Source organism: Lissotriton vulgaris, chromosome 1_1 (genome assembly GCF_964263255.1).
Source record: "Lissotriton vulgaris chromosome 1_1, aLisVul1.2, whole genome shotgun sequence".
Lineage (NCBI taxonomy): Eukaryota > Metazoa > Chordata > Amphibia > Caudata > Salamandridae > Lissotriton > Lissotriton vulgaris.
In genome coordinates, this window is record NC_141685.1 from 736,140,556 (window position 1) to 736,166,980 (window position 26,425).

The following is a 26,425-nucleotide window of genomic DNA, read 5'->3' on the forward strand; positions in this document are numbered from 1 at the left end:
ACCCCCACCCCTCCAACCCACACTCTGGCCATCAAATTGTTGTAGAGAAGGAGCACATAGTTCACTAATTCGGGGCAAACCCTAATCTGGTAAGGAGGGCAAACAAAAATGCCCAGTCCACTGAGTTGAGCGCCTTCGGAAAGTCGATGGAGAGAAGGGCTCTATGACCACAAAAGGCCCCAATCATAGCAATGGCGTTATGCACCCTACACAGAGTACGCCGAGTGGCCCATGGGGCATTAATCCAGACAGGTGGTGAACCCCACAAGACAAGCGGCCAGCATCTTAGCCCAGATTTTTACCTCTGAGTTCAAAAGCAAGATTGGGTGGCAGTTCCCTCAGTGTGTCCCCTCCATACCCAGCTTTGGGATCACAATCTCTGGTGTCCGCAGATCAGGGGGCAACTCGCCTCTCTAAGACCTCTTGAAAAGACTTCAGAAGTAACGGGCAAGTCTGTGGCCATACGAGGCACCAGAATGGGTTGGGGTGTTTTTGATTAGCATATGCTAAAAATCCAGAGATCTATAAAGGATTATTTTTGATGTGGTAATAAGTTAATTGTGAAGTTATCCCGTATAGAATTTAACTAGAAATTAAATAAAATGATTTCATTATTGTAATTGGAAATATTGTCTTTATTATCTTCAAGCAAAGGACTTGAAGTGCAAAGATTTAGCCTCTTTACTTCTACTTTTTGATATTATCAGCAGTGATGTGGCCCTTATTTCTATTTTGAAACCTCTTTCCTGTTTCCCACACTCTTGCTTTTTTTTTTTTAACTCTGCAGATGCTTGCCAAAGATGTGGAGCGGTCATTTGAAGGAGAGTCCTTCCCAAACTTCAAAAACAGTGCAAGGCAGCGAAACTGTTCAAAGTAAGCAATTGGTATACTGTGGTTTCAGGAATGTTTGATCCAGTAGTTCTCACCAGGGTTTAAATCCTTAGAATAATTGGGTGCTTTACAGCCGTTGTTGTTTGTTAAAGGATGGTATTCATGTTTGGACTCTTAAGCATTTGTAAGCTCAATGGGCAAATCGTTGGTTAACCATAAGGAGGTAGCACAGCATTTCTTAACAACATTGTGTGCCTGCTATGCTGTCTGAATATTTATAGTTTGCTTTTCTTCTAGTATGCTGTGGGAAGATTTGCCTTCTCCATCCTGTTCTGGTGTTGTGTGCAGTCTTGAGAGATGAGAAGAGTGACACTCCGACATTTCCATTGTCCCGCAAAATATACTGCAGTAATTTACTGTTGTTGCTTCTTTTCTAATGCTTTTAGAAGGTACTGTCTTACCTTGACAGTCTGATGTTGTTGAAAACTCTGTCTCATCTTTCCCTTTGAGATTATGAAAGCTCTTCTTTTTCACTTCCTTTCCAGAAAAAGCTGTGGTTGTTCCTTTCTGTAGTCCATATGAAAGGAGAATGAATCACATGTCCTGTTATTACCAGGGTCTTAGGTTCTCATGTTTTAGAGACCCACATTCACATTTAACATACGGTGCAGTATATGTTGGTTCTCCGCTCTGTTGGGTAGGTGAATAGCCTCATCAGTGGATCTTTTTTCTTTCACTTGAGTGTTCAGTTCTGTAAGTGATCTACTTTCCTCCACTTGGAGGGAGACCGTCTGGTTTTTCCAGACTTGTGGTTAGAAAGTGAAAAAGGTGTTATGGGAAGTTTGGTTACAATTACCTCTGGTCCCAAGTTCAGTCTTTTATTTACTAAGGATGGGCCAAGATTAAAAAGTGGATCTGTGGTGCTGTCGTGGAAGAGTTAATGTTCCACCGCACCTAGTGACGGTCGTGGTAGTTCGACATGTTTTGGCCCTTTGATGCCCTTGCGGGTCTGTGGGCCTTCTTCAGGACCAGGTTATAACTGGCTACCTTGGTGGGTTGAGCTTGTTCCTTTCTGTCTTATAAGGTTATGAGAAGTAGAGGCCGATAATGTAATTTTTCTGGACTGCTGCAGGCTCTTTCGATTCCTTACTATTCAGTGTAATGAAGAAACTGAAGGTCCATCCCTCTTTCTGTGAAAGCTTATGTTGGTCAACCATTCTGCATTACTAAGGGAAGCTCCGGCTTAATTAATTTGGGATATTCAATCTAGCTGAAACTTTGATGAAAACAAATCAAATATCCACACAAACTATATTCAAATTTCAATGTTAAAAATACATTTAATTGTAGACTTTACTTCTACATCCCAATGTTCTAACAGTAACTGTTTTTTCTTTCTCACCTTCTGGCTGTTGACCTTCTAGCTGATCCTTTTCTTTTCAAGTCTTTGAGAAGTCCCAGCTGGTCCCTCCATCATGTCTAGCTAAGTACTGTATAGCTTGGTCGCTTACAATTCTTAATTGGGACGCTGAGTTTTTTATATAGCACGAACTTGATTCGAATCTGGTATCAGAGCGCTTTACATAGCACCAGTTACGTTACATGAGGACACACATTCAATTTTGTTAGGCAGAGGAAGTTTTAAATAGTCCTTTCTATTTGCTGGCCAAGGAATTTGTAGTGTTTCCCTCCCACTTCTGACCATGGCTGTGAGATGTGCTGGCTAGTCCCACCCTCTAAAGTTGGTACTTTTCCCACGTTGTAGAAAACTCACATTTGAAACCAGTTAGGCTGCAACCACATTGTTTTGGTAAATGCCACTGTTCCTTATGAAAATTGTGCAAATGTTGGCTTCCCCATCTCACTTCCTGCGGCTCTCGGGCTTTAGTCTTGCAAGCAGGTCCTTGACATTGGGACTGTCACGGTTCCTGCTGGTATCTTCTCTTGGGTTTGTGAAAACCATAGATGATTGCTCCATTTGTAGCAAGGAGAATGGTCCTTCTGTTGTCTATAGCTATGTAATATTGTGAAAGAATCCTCCTCCTGTCTTAGCCTATTAAAAACCCCAGCTGGTCCCATTTCAGGGCTCTTAACTACTGTTATGTCACTCTTTGGACTTTGAAAGTGTCACTTACTCCTTTCTAGGTTTGTGTTAACATTTTCTATAGGAATATAAACGTTTTAAATGTCTAGTGCCCTCTTGAACGGGGAAAGATTCTTGATTGTATTCTTGTCTCCTCCCCTATTATACAGTCAATCTAAAGCATTGAAAATAGCCCCATATTCCTTCTACATAGAAATTGAGGAATCTTTTTTTAATTCACTTGTTCTTTCACTTTGTGGGATGTTCTTGCCGATTCATCTGACTTTTAATGATGTAAAGTATGTTGGCAAGTGTCTTTTTCTATAGATCTGTGGAATCTTTGGTTATTCCTTTTGTAGGGCTGAAATAGCCTGGAGCCCCATTCCCCCTTTGCTTGTGCTTTGGGAGCTCTGACTAAAGATATCCTCTCTAAATCTGTGGGATATTGCTGTCTGGTCTAAGCTACTGTCCTGTCCCAGGACACCCCCGCGCCACACGGCCACCAGCTGTTGCGTGTGTAACCCGCCCCGCTGCTGCCCGCAGCCTCGCTGAGCCTGCCTCGGCCCCCGCCGTATCTTCGTGTTGTGCTAATTTTCTTTTTGCCTCCTTTTTCTCTTTTTTTGTTTCCCTGCAGCTTGCTAATCTATATTTTATTTCCCATTTACTGCTGTTGTTGATTATTTTGCCTGTACTGTTTACTGTGTCTCTGCCCGCCCCGCTCCCCGCTTCCTGCCGCCGTGTTAGCGGCCACGCCCCCTTTTCCTTCTGTGCCCTCCCCGCCTCCCAGCTGCTCCTCCCTCCCTCCCACTTGGCCATAAATGGCGACCGCGAGGCGCAGGTGAGTGTGACCTGTTCCCAGGACACCCCCGCGCCGCACGGCCACCAGCTGTTGCGTGTGTAACCCGCCCCGCTGCTGCCCGCAGCCTCGCTGAGCCTGCCTCGGCCCACGCCGTATCTTCGTGTTGTGCTAATTTTTCTTTTTGTCTCCTTTTTCTCTTTTTTTGTTTCCCTGCAGCTTGCTAATCTATATTTTATTTCCCATTTACTGCTGTTGTTGATTATGTTGCCTGTACTGTTTACTGTGTCTCTGCCCCCTGCCCGCCCCGCCCCGCTCCCCGCCGCCGTGTTAGCGGCCACGCCCCCTTTTCCTTCTGTGCCCTCCCCGCTCCCAGCTGCTCCTCCCTCCCTCCCACTTCGCCATAAATGGCGACCGCGCAGACGCGCAACACGCGGGCCAAAGGTAAGCCCGTCTGCACCCGTCCGGGCCTGGACCGCGCCCAGCGCCAGGACCCCTGGCCCCCACCGACGATGCAAGACGACCTGACAGACCTACGACGCACTCAATACCGGCCGGAACCCCGCCTGTTGCCGGGCCGCCCCGAAACGCTTCCACGGACCCTTCACCTGCACTACCTGCAAGCTCACCTGCCTTCGAACATGCACCACGCCCGCCAAGCCTAACCCCTGTAGCATCCTCAAGTGCATCCTGCTCAACATCCGCTCCGTCCACAGACACGCCGTTGAACTCTGGAACCTGCTCGACACAACATCACCAGACGTCGCCTTCCTCACTGAAACCTGGATGAACGCCTCCTCAGCCCTCGACATCGCCATCCCGGATGGATACAAGATCATCAGGAGGGACCGCGTCAACCAGACCGGAGGAGGCATCGCCATCGTCCACAAGAACACCATCCGCATCACGACAGACGCCGACGACACCTACACCGCCGCTGAACACCTCCACTTCCAGATTCACACCGACTCAAAGACGACCCTCAGAGGCACCCTCATCTACAGACCCCGGGACCACGCACACAATTCAGTGAAGACATCACGGACTTCATCAGCCCACACGCCCTCCGCCGACTACATCCTCCTAGGGGACCTCAACTTCCACCTGGAGAACAACAAGGACCGCAACACCGTCACCCTGCTGGACAACCTCGGACTAAAGCAACTGGTCAACACCGCCACCCACTACGCCGGCCACACGCTTGACCCAGTCTTCTCATCCAGCAAGCACATCACCTTCAGCCACTCCACCGGACTTCACTGGACCGACCACAGCTGCGTCCACTTCAGCTTCAGAAAAACCACCACGCACTACCACCCGCAACAGGTTCCCCACAGAAGATGGAGCAAGATCACCGCCGACCAGCTCACCGCCTCCCTCAGCCAGAACCCACCTGCCAGCACACCGGACCCCAACAAAGCAGCCCGCAACTTCACACAATGGCTGACCGCCTGCGCCGACGACCTCGCACCACTAAAGAACCCTCCCAGCAAACAGAGAAGCAAGAAGGCCCCTTGGTTCACCGACGTACTCAAGGACTCCAAGAAGACCTGCTGCACCCTCGAGAAAGCCTGGCTCCTCGACCGGACCACTGACAACATGACCGCCCTCAAACACGCGACCCGCAACCACCACCAGCTCACCCGCAACCACCACCAGCTCACCCGCAACCACCACCAGCTCACCCGCAACCACCACCAGCTCACCCGCAACCACCACCAGCTCACCCGCAACCACCACCAGCTCACCCGCAACCACCACCAGCTCACCCGCAACCACCACCAGCTCACCCGCAACCACCACCAGCTCACCCGCAACCACCACCAGCTCATCCGCAACCACCACCAGCTCATCCACAACCACCACCAGCTCATCCGCACCACTAAGAAGAAATCACTGAAGGACCGACTAGACAACAACGCCCACGACAGCAAGGAACTCTTCAGCATAGTCAAGGAGTTCTCCAACCCCAGCACCGGCAACAACGACATCACCTCCTCACAAGATCTCTGCGACTCCCTCGCCTCGTTCTTCCACCGCAAGATTGCCGACATCCACAACAGCTTCGGCACACCATCCTCGCAACCAACCGTCGAACCAACGCACCCCACTGCCACCCTCCGCACCTTGACCGCAGTGACCTCCGAAGACACAGCCCGCACGATGAACACCATCCACTCCGGATCTCAGACTGACCCCTGCCCCCACCACGTCTACAACAAGGCCGACTCCACCATCGCACCCCAACTCCGAGACGTCATCAACACCTCCTTCGACACCGCCATCTTCCCGGAGAGCTGGAAGCATGCCGAGCTCAGCGCCCTACTGAAGAAACCAACAGCGGACCCCACCGACCTCAAGAACTTCCGCCCCATCTCGCACATCCCTTTTCCTGCCAAAGTCATTGAGAAGATCGCCAACAGACAGCTTGCTGCCTTCCTCGAGACGAATGGATCCCTCGACCCCTCGCAGTCCGGTTTCAGAGCCAACCACAGCACCGAGACCGCCCTCATCGCAGCCACCGACGACATCCGAGCCCTTCTCGACAACGGGGAATCAGTGGCACTCATCCTCCTGGACCTCTCCGCCGCGCTCGACACTGTCTGCCACCGCACCCTAGTCCAACGCCTCAGCAACACCGGCATCCAAGAGAAGGCATTGAAGTGGATCATCTTGTTCCTCGCTGGAAGAACACAGAGAGTCCGCCTCCCCCCGTTTCGTTCCGAGGCCACCGAAGTCATCTGCGGCGTCCCGCAAGGATCATCACTCAGCCCCACCCTCTTCAACGTCTACATGAGACCTCTTGCAGCCATCGCACGCCAACACAACCTCAACATCATCTCCTACGCCGACGACACCCAGCTGATCCTCTCCCTCACCAGAGACCCCGACACCGCCAGAACCAGCCTCCACGAAGGGATGAAAGACGTCGCCGAGTGGATGAAGAACAGCCGCTTGAAACTGAACTCAGACAAGACGGAAGTCCTCATCCTTGGGCCATCACCCACCGCCTGGGACGACTCCTGGTGGCCCCCAGCCCAGGGCACCGCCCCAAGCCGACAGACCATGCACGCAACCTGGGCTTCATCCTGGACTCCTCCCTCTCGATGACCAGACAAGTCAACGCCGTCTCCTCTTCATGCTTTCACACCCTCCGCATGCTCCGCAAGATCTTCCGATGGATCCGATCGAAACCAGGAAGACGGTCACCCAGACCCTCGTCACCAGCCGGCTGGACTACGGAAACACCCTCTACGCCGGAACCACAGCCAAGCTGCAGAAAAGACTACAACGCATCCAGAACGCCTCCGCCGACTCATCCTAGACATCCCTCGACGCAGCCACATCTCCGGCCACCTGAGGAACCTGCAATGGCTCCCCGTCAACAAGAGGATCACGTTCAGGCTCCTCACCCACGCACACAAGTCTCTCCACAACCTGGGCCCCAAGTACCTCAACGACTGCCTGACCTCCCACACGCCCACCCGCCAGCTACGATCCGCTAGCCTTGCCCTCGCCGCCGTACTACGCATCCGAAGAGCCACCGCCGGAGGCAGATCCTTCTCCTTCCTGGCGGCCAAGACATGGAACTCCCTCCCCATCCACCTTCGGCTGACCCAGGACCACCTCGCCTTCAGGAGGCAACTCAAGACCTGGCTGTTCGAGCAGTAACGGCCCCCCTCCCCCAAGCGCCTTGAGACCCTTCCGGGTGAGTAGCGCGCTATACAAGTGTTATGATTGATTGATTGGTTGACTGTGTCTGTCTTCTCTAGTGCCCTCTGTCCGTAGGTTTGTGAATCTTGGTCTCTCATTCTTTTAGACTGTAGAATATTCTTGTTAACTCTCCTACATCTCAAGGATTGTTGTGTTGTATTTGGTTCCATAAAGAAGTATGACTCCAGTTGACTCCCCAAATATTAATATAAAGAATCAGGTTCCCTTGTTTATCTCTTGTAGAATTTCATGCTTAATCGTACACTGTCTTTATCTCCCACTTTCTTCCTCTTGCCTTATATTTCTCATGCTTTCTCTCCCTTGTTTTCTTTCTCACTTTTTCTCTGGATCATATTCTTACTTACTTTCTTTAAACTTTTCTCTTGATTCTTGTGAGAAAGTGCCATCTTTCTTGCATGGTATGCCCCCACATTTTGGTGACTTGCTGATGTACCTGGACTGAGTGTGCCCTGGATCCTGCCAATCAGCTACCCAGAGAATGTGTTCCTTTCCTAAAACTGTATTGAAGTCTAAACCCAATTGGCATCTATGGCCACATGTCAGCCCCTGATAAATGGTACCCTAGGTACCCAGGGCACTGTGACCAGAGAAGGCCCATAAGGACTGCAGCACTTATTGTGCCACCCTTAGAGGCCCTGTGCCCTGACACACACACACACACTGCCTTTGCAGGCTGAGTGTCTGGGTGCAGAACAAAAGAAAGAGTAGATATGGCACACATCCCTGTGTGCATTGCCCACGTAACACTGCCCTGGCATACCTCAGTCACCCCTCTAGCTGGGTGCCCTATGCCAGTGGTGTGGGTACAGGTGCAGGAGCCCTGTACCCCTACAGTACCCAGGTCCATTCCTGGGCACTGTAAGTGCAGTGCTGACATTAAGAGTATATGGTGCTGGGAGTTCGTCATCATGAACTCCACAGCACCATGATGGCTACACTGAAGACTGAGAAGTTTGGTATCAAACTTCTCAGCACATTAAATCCACAATGATGCCAGTGTGGCATTTAATGTAAAGTGCACAACAGAGGGCAACTAGGAGTTGCCCCCTGAAACTAACCCACAACCAGCGTCCTGACTGAGAGGCTGCTTAGGCTGCCACCCAGCAGACATGTTGCTGGGCCCCTGGGTAGAAAGATATCCGCTCTCGTGGGTCTGCAACAATGCACATCCTGGGGTGAGGCGCTGGCCTCCTCCCCCTGGATGGGCAGGGAAAGCTTCAAAGGCATGCCACCTTTGTGAGCTTCTCCAGTCCACTTGCTGTACTCTGCAACTGGCCCCCACTGGTTCTGACCCCACTCTGGCGAGAAGACAGGTGGGAAAACCAAAGGGAGGAAAGGGGATGTGCCAGCCTCTGCCAACCGCACCCCTCAGGTGGGGGAGGCAAGGTAAAGCACAACTCCGGGCTCTCGCCATCTTGAGGATGGGGAGCCCTACCCAATCACAGCTAGGCTCCTGCCCCCACCCACTGGAGAGTGGCAGGATAGGGGATGTACACACCCTAGGAAAAGGACCCATTGGTCCCTGTCCTTTCCCTACCTGTAACACCCCTAAATTTAGTATTGAGGGGCACCCTGAACCTTCCTTCCTCAGATCCCGATTCCAAAACTACCAAGAAGAACAAGAAGAAAGAAGACCTGCCGTGCAGCTACTAACAAGAGGACAACACCAATTGACTTGGCCCCAAGCCCTACCGGCCTGTCGACCCTCGAACCTGCTCCTGCTAAACCCAAGCGTCTTCTGTGGTCAGCGACCTCGAAAACCGTGGAGGACCTGACTGCTTTGCTCATCCAAAGACTGGGACTCCCACGAGCAGTGGTTCTGCTCAAAGATCTACAACCCCTGGTGCCAGCCAGGAACCGCGAATCCAGCACACTCTGCACCCGCCGAGCCCGGCCCCTGCCTGAGTGGACAAAGACGACAAGGACACCCCCTCCCCCCGGCGACTGTGACCCAGAATCCAGCACCCAAGGACCCTCCTCGACGCTCCTGATGACGACTGCAGCCTCACAACATGGGACCCCTCCAAACGCGACCATCAGAGGGTAAGATTTCCTGAAACCAAAAGACACCCCGGCGCCTCAGGCCCCCTGTGCCCAACTCCTGGGTGTCTACCTAACCTACAGCTTCCCAACTTACCTCTCGAAGTAGTTGTCGCACCTGAAGAATCTCTGTCCCCGAGTTTACAGCCTTTGTTCTTCTTTCAGCTTTCCCACTGAAATCCATGGAGCGCCCGACGGCCCAAAAGCACCCTGCACCCAGCCGCCCGAGTGCCACTGGAAATGCAGCTACTGTTCTATTCTACTTCCCCACTTGCCCTGTGTAAGTGACCCGGAGCTCAGCTCCCACAGCCGCGTGGTCTGCCTGCTAGCAGCCACCAACAAAAAGGCCCGCTACCCGCCATTGGCTAACATTGGGCCTACTCTCTCTGCACCCGGCTGCCCCTGTGCCGCTGAGGGTGTAACTACTGTACCTACCTGAACCTGGGAGACCCCGGAGTCTCACCTCAGAACCTTAACTCTGCCAGTCGACTACTTACCTGAAACCGATAGCCTACATTTTCTCCATAGGGTAACATTGACTGGTTTTCACTTGGAAATTCTCTTAAGTGTTGAGTTTTGAAACTTTGAAATATTCACTAAAAATCATCCGATCAACGAAAACGAAATAACTCACCTGTTACCAGGAGAGATGCCAGTGCTGGATCTTTGTGCGTAGCACTGACCTTAAAAAGTAATTACAACTGTGATTTTCCGATAACCTGATTTTCCTCCATAGGATAACATTGGCTGCTTTTTGCCTTAAATTCTTTTAAGTGTCGATTTTTGAAACATACAAATAAAAATCGCCTGTGTAACAAAAACGATTTCTTTCAACTGTTTACAGGAGATGCACCAGGGCTGAATCCAGGACCCAGAATCCAGGAGATCAATGTTACAATTGTGTTTAACTTGTGTTGCATATTGCAACAACTGTATCCTATTGCATTGAAAAGTCTATTGCTATTTGAAAGTATTCAACTGTAGCATCCCATTCTGAGAAAGTATTTTTATACCTACTTGTGGTTCTAAAATAAAAGAACAATATATTTTTATATACAAAACAATTGACCTAGAGTTCAGTTCTTGAGTGTGTGAGACAATTTACTGACTGAGTGTGTACAACAAATGCTTTACACTGTCCTCTGAAACTGCCTTTCTGCACGACCAAGCTACCACTTTAGAGAGGTACCCAGGGCCTGTGTTCCTTCCCTAAAACTGTATTGAAGCCTAAACCCAATTGGCATCTCTGGCCACATGTCAGCCCCCGGTAAATGGTACCCTAGGTACCCAGGGAACTGTGACCAGAGAAGGCCCCTAAGGGCTGCAGCCCTAATTGTGCCACCCTCGGAGGCCATGTGCCCTGACGCACACACTGCCTTTGCAGGCTGAGTGTCTCGGTGAAGAACAAAACAAAGAGTCGACATGGCACACATCCCTGTGTGCCATGCCCAATGAAACACTGCCCTGGCATACCTCAGTCACCCCTCTAGCTGGGTGCCCTATGCCAGTGTTGTGGGTACAGGTGCAGGAGCCCTGTACCCCTACAGTACCCAGGTCAATTCCTGGGCACTGTAAGTGCAGTGCTTCCATTAAGAGTATATGGTGCCTTTCTGCTCGACCAAGCTACCACTTTAGAGAGTAAGGTTAAATCTACCTTTAACCTCTGCCAAATCTCTGGGGACTGTGGACTCTGTGCACACTGTACCTTACTTTGGTGCAGTATATACACCATCGACCACCCACAGTCCAGGGTGTCCCGTGGTAATATTATGAAGCTTTTTTCACTCCTTTTGGCTCATTAACAGACAATGCCACTCAACTTTAGACTTAGCATTGTTTCTCATTCTTCCCAGGTGCCCCTTTGTTCTAGTCCTGAGGAAGACAACGCCCTAAGGAATTTAAAAGGCTACACTCTATTTGGAGTCGAAATGTCGACGGTGCTGTCGTTCTATGCCAACCACTATCAACAGTGATTTGTAACTGTGATACTTTTTCTTGTTATGGCAGTGATACACAGACAATTACTTCTAGTGGCTTAAACAAGCCATTTTTATTGTAACTAATTTTGTGATCATGAAGATGTCACCATCTTTTTCATTCACCTTTATGACCCTCACTTAATGCACTTTTACCCCCCCTTTCCTTTCTCCCTTGCTGTGGGGCACTTGTGCAAAGTGTTTGGAATCATATGCTGACTAACCAGTACATACCACTGTTCAATGTGATTAAATAACATTGAACTAATTTCCTCCCAAGGTATCGGTGTTATTTTGTTTTACATTGTTTTCAATTTGCACTCGTTTCTAGGTAATGCCCTTTGGGACCACTCACTATAAGAATTTTGTGCACTGCAACTGGTTCTTTCATCTATGCAGCTGTAGGACTGGTTCTCTTTTTAGGTTGCAGCCTAAGAGACAGCCTAACTGTCTGATTTGCTGAAGAAGGGCGTGGGGACTTTCAGAAAGTTGACCTAGGAATGAGTTCTGCCTGTTGCTTACCATTTGGTTTTGTGGTGTGTAACTCACACTTTCTGAATTTCTTTTTGCTGCCTGTATTTGCTTTAGGATTTCCAGGTTCAGTTTGTCCCTCCCATTGCCTAAATTGCGTTTACTGTATTCTTCCAATAAGTCTTTTTCTGTAAACAGACCTTTAAATCTTGTTCTTATCTTGTCACGTATACTGTGCATTCATAGATGGATGTCAAATATCAGGCTATCTCTTCCAGGGTGCTTGGTGTTTATTTGTCTTTCTCTGACTTAAAAGTAAGAGAATTTATGTGACAATCCTGCTGAGTACCCATATAATATCAGAAGACCTGTTCTCTTTTTATTGTTTCCCTTTTCCTAGCACACAAGAACTAGTACAAATGAAGCACATTTTGGTGAAAACAAATATTTGAATACAGTCAAAACGCATCAATATACTAGATGATGACATTTGCACACATTATCATTTGCGTGCAGTAAAACCGCATTTTGGTGCGAATATAATGCTTATTTTCATGAAATGTGTTTCTGTATTGGAAGTGCACTACCACACCATGCACACTCTGCCACTCCTCTCAAATATAACCCATTAAACCCCACCCCAGTCTACCCCACTTCACCCAATTGTCTGTATTCCTTTCAAATCTATCCCACTCTGCTCCTATCTGCCCCAATCTACCTCCCCTCAATACAATCTACTACACTTCACTCTACCTTAATCTTCTTCAATCTACTACTCTCCAATATACCCCATATCACTCCAACCTACCCTACTCCAATTTACCCCACTCCAAACTCCACTGCAATTTATTCAACTCATCTCCACTCCAGTTTACCCCACTCTACCACACTCCCCTCAAATCCTCCCACTCCACTTCACTCCAATCTATCACATTCCTCTCAAATCTACCACACTCAAATCTACTCCACTTCACTCACCCCACGCCACTCTACCCCTCCCCAAACTATCCTCCCCCGATCTACTCCACTACAAACTACCCCACTCCAATCATCCCTCTTCAGTCTTCCCCACTTCATTCCAATTTACCCTTCTTTAATCCACCCAATCTGCCCCACCATACCCCACCCTAATTTACCCCACTACATTCACCCCACCCCACTCTTCCCATAAACCCAGCCCCACTCCAATCTACTCCGCCCCAGTCTTCCCACTCCAGTCTACTCCACTTCACTTTCAACTACCACATGCCACTCAAATCTACCCCACACTAGTCCAATCTAACCCACTCCTTCCCAAGCCACCCACTGCAATCTACCCTACCTCACTCCAACCTAAACTGCCCTACTCCAATCTACCCCATCCAATCAGCCCCACTCCAATCCACCAGTGACCTAACGAAACTTGAGGGTGGCCCCCTGAGTACATAGAGTGGAGCCCCCGCACAGCGGACGCAGTCGGGAGTTCTGAGGTTAGGGGCCTGCCATCCGTGCACAGTGCTTGAGGGGGGCTCCCTGAAACCTGGGCCCCCGCACTGCAAGCGCTATTGTTACACCACTGTAACCTTCCTCAATTTACTCCACTCCAGTCTACTTCACTCTACTCCAATCTACTCCAATCTACCCAAATTCAATCAACCCCACTCCAGTCTAACCTTGCCCCATCCAAATCTACCCCACACCACTCTATCCAACTCTACTCCAATCTACCTCAATCCACTGTGTTCCTCTCTTTCATTAATCTCCCCCACTCCACTTTACACTAATATATCCTAGTCCAATTAGGGTGACCAACTGGCATTGGTGCAAATTCAGGACGGTGAGTGTAAAAATTCAGGACAAAGGGTCAAAATTCAGGACACAACTTCAGGACAACTGGATACGTTTTACAGACACATCAGAGGTCGCGCAATAGTATATAAGCAAGCCCAGCCATATCCAAACATATTCAACCATTTGCAGACCTATCCATCATGTATCCTTCCATCTATAATTTCACTCATCCATCCCTTCATTCATCCTTTCACTCATCCATCCACCCTGTCACCCTATCCATCTGTACACGCATCCATCCACTCTTCTACCCATCCATCCATTCATTCACTCATCCATCCAGCCATTTACCCTTTCACCCATCCAGGCATCCTTTCACTTACTATCCATCCACTCAGTCACTCATCCTTCCACCCTTTCAGTCATCCATCCTCCCTTTCTCTCTCCATCGACCCTTTCACTTAGCAATCCTTCCTTTCATCCATCCATCCATCCACCCTCCCACCCATCTACTCATCCACTCATGAATCCATTCATTGACCCTATCACTCATCCATCCTTTCTCTCATCCATTTATCCTTTCACTCCTTCACTCATCTATTCATCATTTTGGCCATCTACCTTCCTTTTCACTCACTCACTCACTCATCCATCCTTACATCCACCCTTTCGCTCATCTGTCCATCCATTCACCCTACCATTCATCAGTTCATCAATCCATCCATCATTTCACTCATGCATCCACCCACTCACTCACTCATCATCCACCTTTTCACTCATCCATCCACCCTTTTACCCATCCAGCTACCCTTCCACCCATACATCCAGATATTTTCCTTTTCTCTCTTCCATCCTTCCACTCACTCATCTATCATCCATCCCCTCATTATCCATGTATTCAATCTTTCATTCATCCATTCACCCGTTCACTAATTCATCCAGCCAACCAGCCATCCCTTCACTTGCTCACTCGCCCACCTTTTTCATATTAATTTTGAGCTGAGCCTTTTTGAGAAGAGGCCCATCAAGAACTTCACCCTCGCTGCAGGAGCCATTCCAGGACTGGGACAGAAGCCCCCCAGGGCAGAGACAGGATCCAACACAAGGGGGGACAGGAGCCATCACAGGTCAGGGGCGGGGGGGACAGGAGCCATCACTGGGGGTGGGGGGGGGGCAGGAGCCATCACAGGAGGGGGAACAGGATCCACCAGGGTGGGCACAGGGGTGGGCATGCAGTATTCTAGTATCATCTTGGTCTCTTCCAGGGTGGGGTAGGGCTCCTCACCCCCTCCTGGACAAGACAACGAGAAGACAGACTCTCTTTCCAAAATGTTAGTTTTGCCCCCCCACACACTGATGTACAGTACTTAAAGGAGATACTCCAAGAGAACTGATTTAACTGATTGTCCTCCATACTTTGTTAATCAGTGTGGGTGCGATTGTGCCATTTCTTTATTTTCTTACATTATAGACTGCATGTTTGAAGAACTGAGGTTTGCTTACAATCTAGTGACAGTAATTACAATCTGTGAAGAGAACCACGTGCTTCCTCGGTGTAATCAGGGCCAGTTCTAGGATGTTTGGGGCCAGTGGCGGCTGGTGACATTTGAAAGTGGTGAGGCATAACTATATTGTCCTAATGCACCGCAGTGAGCGAGCGTAGCGAGCAAGCTGGAACAACTTACGGAGGGTTCGGGGGAGAAATTTTTGAAAAAAGAGTGGACAAATGGTGCATTTTCAAGCAAATTTGAGAAAGCAGGAAGGTTAATAAAGCAATTGTGAAAGTGCAGTTATTACATTAATAAAGAGATGTCATATAACATAGGTAGCTGCTTATTCAGTATGTGTGCCTTTTGCTCTCCCTGTGTCCTTACATATCACTCCTCTGTGTCTTTGCTCTCCCTGTTCCCTTACATATCCCTCATCTGTATCTTTGCTCCCCCTGTGCCCTTACATATCACTCCTGTGTGTCTTTCCTTTGTCCGTGTCCTTACATTTCTCTTATCTGTGCCTTTGCCTCTCCATGTGCCCTTACATATCACTCCTGTTTGTTTTCCTCTTCTTGTGCCCTTGCATATCACTCCTGTCTGTCTCTGCTCTCACCGACCCCACTAGCTGCACACAGCAAGAACAATTGTCACAGTTAAAATACAATTTACACCAGGGAGTCTAAAATCGGAGCAGTACATTTCATACATAAATGGTATTATTGCTGGTGTTAATCTTTTACATCACACATGATAACAACAAATAGCATTGAATCTCGGTGCTTCATCGTCATACCGGATATACACAATGGTCTAAAACGATGACTGCAGAGCCAGGGAACCAACGTTCAGCCTTCGCCTCCCCGGGTGACAAGAACTGTGTGATCTTGGACATGCCACTTCGTTTTGCGCCCTTTCTTTAAATTTCCTCCTCACCAGAAAAACTCGACCCTTTAATTAGTAATAGCTTCGCCACTGCTTTAATAACTTTATTAAAAGCACGGGTTGTGACTGGAATTTTAAATGAGCAACAGTTGAAAGATCAGGCACTGGAGGGAAAGGCCTGGGACATGGGATCCCCTTTTCCCTAGGATTGGCATCTCCGACTGTAAACAAGACAGCGCTTGGGGGACTATGTGGCCACGCTCTAGGCGCTCTAAATATGGCATGAACACACAGAGCGTTCAAAACATCATCTATAGCAACTCAGCCAATTGTCAACTGAAGTGTGTGGAAGTTTGAAGGCTCAGATTTGCACTCCTGAGCTATAAGGTACGGAAGGTTCAATCGGCAAGTGTTCAACTCACTGAGTCATTCATTGTACCACTGCACACTGAATTGGTTTTTGGCACTTTATAATAAGGATTGATACTTGTCAAAAATAACCACTTTAACCAACATTAAAACAATAAAAGTTTCAGTTGCCTTACAGGTTTTGCAGTGGGTGCATACCTCATACAGCTACTTTAACACTTTTGTAACGCTTGATCTGCCGGTTATACATGCATCTCTGAACACATGCAACAACTCACTGAGCAATGTTACCGATAATTCAAATAAGTGACCTACAACTTACATGCAACATTCTGCAGTAGGTTCTTTTGACCCTCTAAGTTATTTTATAATTCAAACCTATGATCAGAGTGAACACAGACCTCTCCAGCAAGTGCATTAACCACCTGAGCTGTATTAACCACCTAAGCTGTATTACTGGCATATCATGCGACTTGCGTGATGCCGAGAGATGCCTGCAGCAGGTGCCTTAAACCCTCTAAGGAATCTTAAATTGTGGTTTTGGAAAATTAAGGCAGGCCAGGCAGAACAGTTTTACTATCACATTTTTCTCCATGTCAAATAATTTTGTGGACAGTGTTTGTAAAATGAATCTATACGTACTGCCAGACCAAAGGCTGACTGTCACTGTGTCACCTGCTCTTTTCCTCCTTGCAGTGCTCTCTATGGTGACTCACTCGCCCCATTTCAGCCGCCACCCCCTCCCTTGCCTCAGTTTCAGCCCTGCTGGCAATTGACTGACTCAGCCCCAGCCCGACTACAGCAAAAAGGGATTGCCTGAGATGTGATCGGACCAATTTGCACGCTGCTACTTTATTTTACCGCTGCTCACTGATTAGTGGAAATCTTAGAAGTAATGACGCGTATGGCTTAATATTATCACCTCAGAGAAATTTGAATGTGTGAAGCCCCTCTAAATTGCGGAGACATGGCGCATTCAGGGCTGTTTGCATCTGAATAGATGCCCCTGCTCCTGAAGCTGCCGCCCCCCCCCCTCCCCTCTCTGTCACCTTCAAGCAAGCACCTTTAACAGCTCATCAAGGGCTGGAGGTGTGAGGATTGCCACCCCGCTGTGCCTCTCCAATGCTGCTGGGTATGTGAGCTTTTGTACTGCCTTGGAGTCTTTTACACTGGCCCTCAGCATCGGAGTCAAGAACAGAGGTGGGTGGAAGATGCGCCGGCTTCAGGGAGTTGCGACCGGTGCCGGTTAAAATTACGGACAAATGGCGTCCGTTAAAAGATCCTTCACGGACAACGGACAGACGGCCGAAATTACGGACTGTCCGTGAAATTTACGGACGGTTGGTCACCCTAAATCCAATCTCCCCCACTCCACCCCAATGTACCCCCACTCCACCCCAATCTACCCACTTCAATCTATTCCCCTGCAATGTACCATGCTAATCTACCCCACTCCTGCACTCTAATCCACCTCACTCCACTCTGCCCTCAATCTACCCTATTCCACTCTACCCCAGTATACCCCCTCCACGCTACTGGTGTACAACATGGCTAAAACACAATTGCATAGGTGAGACCAATTCGCTTTGCCAATGCTTGTTAATGGGGTGAGGTGCTCTGGATTGTGCCTAGCTCTCTACTGTTATGGTAAACAACCACAAACCTGCTTTCTCTGAAAAGTCTTGTCATTTCTTTTTGGTTGCTCCACTCTCTGGACATTGAGTTGCGTCCCTTCATGCTTTACGAATAACATTACATACTGTATATTCATACAGGGTGCTTGTTTTTTGCTGTTTGGGGACTGAATAATGTGCTGGTTGACTCTGGGTTCTCTCGGTCTATGATACTCTTGCTGATGCGTGCTTTTTATGGTTGTGAAATGCCTGCCTTATTCTTCGCACTAGTAGCAAATGTCATGGCTTCTTACTACTTCTGTAGTACTGTGAGACTTTTGGTCTCCTGCATTGTCTCATCACAGCTTAAATAAAATCTGTTTTTAGTTATTTGAATGCTTTGGTGTGATTAATATTTTTTTATTTGAGTGAATGAATCAACAGGTGTTGTAATCTCAGTGAAATCATGCATCAACTGAACATGAATGTTCTTCAGTGTAATTCACAAAGGTGTGTCTCTGCAAGTAAGAGGAGACTTCTAGTTGCGTACGTCAGAAAGATGTTCCTTCTTGAAGGGCCCATGCCAATTTAACGTGATCGTTGGGCAGGGAAGGGAGTACTTGGGTGAATCTCTGACCACTTCACTCAATATTTGGGGGGCATCCTGGCCTACATTCTGCTCAGTTACCCGTTTCCCACTTTTGAAGCTGAACAAACCCAGTAGCAATTGATTGGGCCACATGCATTAATAATGTAAGTCTCATGTAGCATTCCGTTTCTGATTGTTCTATCTGGTACCACTGGCTTAGGTGATGGCAGTCTTTATCTAAAGGTGTAGAACTGAATCATTACAGCTAACACTTTAAATGCCAAGAAACCGAAAAACTGGCTTCAGGATCTAATCTTTCTTTTGGTTCAGCTACGTCCTAAAGTAGGAAACAGTAGGAGGGAGCCAGAGCAGAGAATTGGCAGAGCCCCCCTGACCACAATACATGGTCTTCTTTAAGTAGACACTGTACTGATTTTTTTTTTATTTCTTTACACAGATCTCAGCAATGTTTGGGACACCTTCTCACAGACAAAGGCGGCTGTAAGTTTTCTCATGCAAGGGTGTATGGTAGCCTGCTTTGATAATGCGAAGAAAGCATGTTGTGAAAAAGTGTTTAGTGGTCAGAAAACGGGTGATTATGGTTTGGAGAGGGGTGCATGTCACTGTGTGTGAGAGGCATTAATGGGCAGGGAAGGAACGAATGCATAGTCAGGCTGGAGTAATTCGGTGCAAGGGCTGTTGGTAATGGAATGAGAGTAGTGTTAGTGTTCATAAATAAAGAATTGGTGAAAGGGGTGGGCATTAGAAAGGAAAGTCATGTACTTAAAGGCAGACCGCAAATTGTATAGTAAATGCCTTGGTCATGCACCTCCAAGACAGTAGAGCAGTGTATTTGAGGCACGGTGGTGGGCTGATGTAGGACTTAAAATGAGGAAATTGTATTGTTGCCATAGTGTGAACATAGTATGTTGAGGCTTGTTGGCATTGTTCAGAAAAATTGATTGGGAATAGACATGTTCCAATAAGGTTAAGTAAACAATGAGTCAAGAAAGATTGATGATGATTTGTATTAGGTTTTTGTCTCTTCTCTGTCCCCGAATCATGGCTAAAGGGCACAATAGAGGCAGTTATTTTTTAATTGGTCTTTGAAATAGTGTCAAAATCTACAGAATCATGGGGGAGGGAGTGTTTAAGTTTTTAAGTTGACTAGTTTGCTTTATTTCGTTCAATAGTCCCTTTATTTCGTTCAACAGCTGAGATACATTGAGAATAAACTTGAGGCAGCTCCTACTAGCACAGTTGTGTGCGACTCTGTCATGAGCTCTAAGAAACCGTCTTCTAGCGCCACAAGGAAAGTCAGCCGCAAAGGTGAGTAATAACCAAGTAACCTGCTCCTTAGTTGAAGATGCTGACGCTGTTATAATTTGATAGCTTTTATTTTAGTTTATTTATTTCCGACATATAGTATGAGATATATCACTTTGCACCTATTTATGAAAAGACAAAGGCATACAAATTGATTTGCACGAACAAAACTTGTATTGACACAGTTAAACCATAATCCCATGACAATTATAGCTACATCATTATATTCAATTGAAGATGATGCCACTATTGCTCACCCCATATTGTATTTTGCTGATTTGAGCATCCCCTTGACTTTTAAATGTAATCCTTTATTCCTAAGCATTAGTCCATTCTCCTTATTCAGGTGGTATACCTTGGGATGCCAATGACCTACGACAACTGTCTGTTTCTTTTGGGAATTAATGCACACAAGGCTACTAAAGCCCTTTTATCCCTTGACTCCCGCCATTTCCTCTATCACTCTAGGCAGTATCAGTTTAGGCGAGAATGGAATGGGTCAGCTCCAAGCAGTGGATAAAGTGTCAATAGCTTTCTGCCAGTATTTTTTAACTTGTGGGCAGAACCAACGCTTGTCTATAAAGTCCCTGGAATTTTCTGCTCATCTGTTACAGCTAGGTAGTTGCAACAGACTCATTTTACAGAACTGCGGAGGCATCACCTTCCAAAATGATCCCAATGAGATACCATTTCATGGATCTCTTACCTTGCCGTATGCAACAAATATATGCTCCATACCAGAGTGGTGTTTCTTGTGTCAACCTGCCTTCACATCCCATCCATCGCAGCCCCTTCCACTTTTTTTTAATACTCCATTTTATTGATTTTAATTGAAAAATGCAACAGTACAGCACATTGTAGCATTACAGTTAAACAATAAAGATGGTTATGTCCATGGGGTTTTGACGTACATTGCAATCCATATTCCCACGAGATCTCACATAGAGTAGTTGGATCAATTGAGACGAAAAAACTCCATTACCCAATTTGTCCCAACCATTTGCCTCATACCTTGTGGTGTTTGGCTGAGCATCCCCATGCTTCGTATAGAAGCTTTTCCTGAGCTGCACACCAATCCACACCCCTGCGCCACTTCGTTATACTACGGAGGGTGGTTGGATTTTTCAACGCTGCATTGATGTCCCTCTTGGCCACCGTCATGATGACTCTAAGCCCAAGACTTCAGTAAGTTTTGTTTCTATTTTTCCCCAGTATGGGGCAAAGTGGGTGGAATGTCCACAGCATGTGGTAGAAGTCTGCAGGTTTTTGGCGACAAGGTGTACATGATGGATTTGGTTGCAAGCCTGCTCTGTAGAGGCGATCTGGAGTGAGGTAGGCAGTGTGGAGAAAAAACTGTTGGACCAGGCTGAGCCTGGCTGAGGTAGTGATGGTTTTGGGTGCCATCAAGGCATCTCTCCTGTCTTCCTCCTCAAGGGAACCCACCCAGTTCTCCCATTGACTTCTGAGTCGGTCTTGTGTGGTTGGCCCGTTATTAGTTCAGGGACTATATGTTCGCAATACCCCTCCCTTCCCCAGATTCCCCATCATGGTCTGCGCTTCTGAGGGGCTGTATTCCTGGAGTGTCATGCCACTTGGTATATATGTGTTGAGGGTGTGTCATAGTTGTGAATACTTGTAGAATTGCGATAGGTGGAGGGAATGTCGGGTCTGCAGGTCTTGGAATGTGCGGATGTAATCGCCAACCTATGTCTCCTAACTGCAAAATACCAATCGAGTCTCATGCTCGGAACCCCTCCAACTCTCCCACTTCTTTAAGCCAGGCGGCCTGCCAGAGAGGAGTTTGTTTGGTTAGTGTTTTCGCCCACTGGGTATAGCGCAGGAAAGCGCTCCAATCCAGCAGAGCTGCGCGTGTCATCACAGGCAGCGTCTTGGGTATTGGTCCTCCGTTCATCATTGCTTGAATTCTGGAAAGTCTCAGTTTGTTCAGCTCAACCTGATATGCCGGATCTGACCAGCCCCCATTGAAGCAATCCTGCAAGGTGAGTAGGCGGGTTTCTAGGTAGTATAAATATAGGTTAGTCATGCCCTTAACCCCATCAAAGGGTGGGGTCTGGCAGTGGGTCATAGCCATTCTTGGTCTCATCCCGCTCCAGAGGAATTTAGTAGCAAGACTGTCTAGTTTCCTGAACCAAGTCTAAGGAAGATGGAATGGGGTATTTTGGACAATGTATAAGAATCTGGGGAGAATCCTCATCTTAAAAAGGGCGACACTCCCTAGGGCAGAGCTTTCCAAAGTGTGTGTCGCGACACAGTACTGTGTCGCCTGACATGTATAGGTGTGTCGCGCGACGGTGCGTACATCAAGACGTTTGCGCATTTCAATTATGTTGAACAGTATGTGTTACACAGAGGCAGGAGAGAAGCGAGTGTGCGCGGCCGGTTCCATTTGCCGTACCCGTGGATAGTTGAATGCGTAGTGAATACTAGAACTGTAAACACACGAATACGACTTCAAACAAGAACGCCGCATCCTGTGGAAAGCTCCGCTATTATCATTAATGTGCAGTTTTCGGTTTATGCTGGAATGATAGTATTGCGGTGTGGTTCATTTCAAAGGCAGTGCTCCTTCACCACTCAGCAACCTTAGACAGCAGGACTGCAATAGGAAACCTAAAACATGTTCTCTCTGTAACTGCAGCCCATCAGAAAAACATAAAGAACTCGGGCTCTCTGCTGGCCCCTGACCTGCCTGTAAACCTCTTTGGAAATAGCTTGGAGTGCTCTGCATAGAAACACGCGAGATGCTGCACTGTTAACATTAAGTAGCATATTGCAATGCAGCTAATCCCTGGCATTATTGCCGTCCAAGCATTCTCTGTCAAAACCCAATCTGTGTGTACAATTTGATGCAGGTTGACCACGGTATTTAGCAGTGATGAATGTGAAGTGGAAGACAGTAGACGAGATTCGAGTTTTCTCTTCAAGGGAAGGATGGTAACACTTGTTCATATGCATACCATTCTCTCACTTACCGGGTAGGCGTATCATCCAACCACAGCAAACAAATGCACGTTCAGATTAACATTACAACCCAATCCAATTAGGAGATATTCGGGTAAACCCCAAACTCGAGCAGGAAGGCACGTCTGCAAAACACGAGCCCGCTTTCAATCTGCATAACCACGGCTGCGTTTCCTGGCTGCAACACCGGACAATCCAATACCTGGAAGCGGTGGGTCCTAGGCCTCGGTACCAGGAAAGGTTTGAAAACAGCAGAATGGATTTGTGGTGCTTAAGGGCAGGCCAAGATTGCTTCTCTGCGTTCTTATACCTCATCCTCCCACACTGTATCTATACTGAAAGCACTCTAAATAAATTGTCTGATATGATACAATTCCAAAACTGGATTGGTTGGGCTGCTGAGGCCTAAAAAAAAACTGTAGTGATATTTTTTCCATTTCTGCTCCACAAATTGCAGACCTATTTTAGACTCTGTGCTGCTTAGTACTGCGCCACCTTTCCAACGCATCTCCATAGTGATCGTGAAGTTTCTTCTCACTGTTTTCAGTTTGACTCACTAGAAATCTACGGGTAGCAGAAGTTCAGCTACTCTTGGATGTCTAGTGAGTCAGACTGAAAACACTGTTAAATGTTTCAGTAAGCGGATTTTCAGCCTTGTTCTTCACTCCCATTAAAGAGATTAATAATGTGCTCCTATCACATTTACTTATGAGCACTTTAAGACAGAAAGCAGTCAATATTGCGGTGAGCTCAAGTTGACTGTACTTAAATCAGCAAGCTATCTTATCGGCTCAGAAATCCGTATCGCCATTCTCCTGCTAACGTCCAAACAGAGCAACATTGCCAAACATGTATTACTCAGAAACTGGCTTGTCTCTTGATGTCTAATTTTTGTAGATTAATTTAGAAATGCGAGGCATGAGGTCAGTGGCAAAGGGTGAGAGGGGACTATGCAGACTGTTCAGCAATGATATGAGCATCTTACCATGAGTAATATTTATACAGCAGAAAACAAAAAGTCAAACGAAAAGGCATAATTCTGTCTAAATACTCAGCTGTCTGACGCTCATTCATAGCAATAATCCCAGTGATTAAGTGCCTGCTCTGTGCGTGACACACATACACATAAACTTTAAAACATGCTGCTTTCCAGGCACAAACCTAATCGTACACCCATTTTTGCCACTCACTGTCTTTGTTAGAGCAGATTAATAATTGCTTTATTAACCTTCCTGCTTTCTCAAATTTGCTTAAAAATGCACCATTTGCCCCCTTTTTTTCAAACTTTTCTCCATGGGGAGAACCTCCCCTAAGCCCCCATTAGTTGGTTTGGCCTCGCTACTCTCGCTCGCTACACTGCTTTACTGTGTCGTGAAAATTATGCTTCTCCAAAAAGTGTTTCGTCAACATGAAAAGTTTGGAACGCTATGCCCTAGGGGTTTAAATGGCAAGGCTTGCCTCTACCGGAGATCTTCTTTGGCCCTCCTGACTAATGATGTGATATTGAGCGACCATGCAAATTCTGGGAGTAATGCGACCCAGATTCCCAAGTATTTAAACGATTGCTGCCTGATGGGTGTAGTTGACTTCCAATCAAAACAGTCACTTGACAGATAAAGGGGGACCAAGGTTGACTTAGCTGAATTCAGATGCAGGCCTGAGACCTGTTCAAAGGAATGTAGTATGTGGAGGCACCTGGGTCCGGATTGGGCAGGCTCTGTGAGGAACAGCAGGACGTCATCTGCATATAAAGCAAATTTGTCCTCGTGGGAGCCTTGCCACTTCCATCCCTGAATTCCATCATCCAACCGAATGAGGCAGGCCAGGGCCTCCATCGCCAGGGCAAAAAGGAGGGGCGAGAGGGGCACCCCTGTCTCGTGCCTCTTCCAATCGGTAACATCTCAGAGAGTGCTCCGTTGATGAGCACTCGTGCTTTGGGTCGGGAATACAAGACCCTAACTAAACTTCAGAAGTGTTGCCCCACGCCCATTTTGACCAACAGGTCTTGCAGATAGTGCCAGTCGACTGAGTTGAAGGCTTTTTCAAAGTCGATCAGGAGGAGTGCTAGGTAGGGGATTAGTGACTGGCGGTTCGCTAGGGCCAGATGGAGATGTCGGAGGCAATGTCTTGTACCTCGTGCCGGCATAAAGCCACATTGGTCTGGGTGTATCAGTTTGGTGAGGTATGGTCTTAGAAGTTGGGCTAGCATTCTGGTATATAGTTTGACCTCCATATTAATAAGAGAGTTTGATCGATAGCCTGCGCAGTTTGGCGAGGGTGGCTGAGTCTTTGGGAGGCCAACGATAGTAGCCGCATCGGTTTCTGGGGGGAATGATCCCTCGTCAACGGCCTCCGCGAATAGATCAGAGAGGTGAGGGACAAGTATGTCCCCATATGCAGCATAGTAGTCCTGTGGAAAGCCGTCGAGCCTGGTGTTTTCCCCGATGCGATTCAAGATTGGGTCTCATTTATTTCCCCATGTGTTATGGAGAGATTGATTACGGCTTATTCTGCCTCACTAAGGTGGGGAAGGCAGAGACCTTCCAGGTTGATCAGTTCGGAGAGAGAGGTCTAAGGTCTTTGGGGAGAGTAGTCTGGAGTAGTAATCTGTGAAAGTTTGGGCTACGGCAGAAGAAGTGCGGTAGGTGAGTCCTTCGGAGTCTAGAATTTCTGGGATTATGCAATTGGCTAGGGGATATGTGGCCAGTCCATGTAGAATCTTCCCATTTTTGTCTCCCCAGCCATATACTCTGACAATGGAGGACCTCTATAGCAACTTAGCTGACTACATAGAGATTTGTTTGATTTATTCCCTCAATAGTGTGAGCTTCTGTGCCTGGGGGTTGTCCTGTGCCTCAGGCGCATTCCTCTCTAGACGGGTCGCCGGAGACTCGTGGAGGGATATCGGGCTATCTTGGGCCGAACGGTTGAGTTTGAGTTGGCCGTTAGCGAAGCCACGCATGGTGGCTTTACCCGCTTCCCAGAGAGTACCCGGTGAGGGGACGGAGCTATGGTTGGTGAGGAAATACTGTCGAAGCGCCACCTCAATAGCCTTCTTTCCGCCATAACTTTATTGCAGTTTGGTTCCATGGGGGGAAGATTTCTAGGGATCAGAACGCAATATACCAGATTCATTACGCCTTTTTCATCTAGTATGTGTCGTTGGGCGTGAAATGCCATGTCTTTTCTGCTTCCAGAGGTCTAGTCACTCATCACAATCAATTGGGTTGCCCAGTAATACAAACTCACAACTGCCATCGCCAACCCCCTTCACAAAATGACTGAATAAACTTGTTAAAGATGAAGTGGTTGATTATTTGTCTAAAGAAAGGTATTAGTATTGATCATACTCGATTAAGAAACTGAGTAGGGATTTTGTAGGAATAATTCTGTAGTATAAACAAAATTCTGGGTACTAAAATCATTTTCTCTAGTGCAACGTTACGCAACAAATTAACAGGCAACCTGCTCC

The 26,425-nt window shown here is 47.5% G+C and overlaps 1 protein-coding gene across 2 annotated transcripts in view; it reads left to right on the forward strand.

Annotated features, from left to right (window-relative positions):
- CEP350 (centrosomal protein 350) overlaps nt 1–26,425 on the forward strand; it is a 1,459,870-nt gene that overhangs the window by 30,185 nt on the left and 1,403,260 nt on the right. For both annotated transcript variants that reach the window (XM_086955422.1, XM_086955428.1), the window contains exons 2-4: nt 788–873; nt 19,103–19,146; nt 19,860–19,974. In XM_086955422.1, the coding sequence (XP_086811548.1) occupies nt 801–873; nt 19,103–19,146; nt 19,860–19,974 (232 nt within the window). In that variant the 5' untranslated portion in view covers nt 788–800. The remainder of the gene's footprint in view (nt 1–787; nt 874–19,102; nt 19,147–19,859; nt 19,975–26,425) is intronic.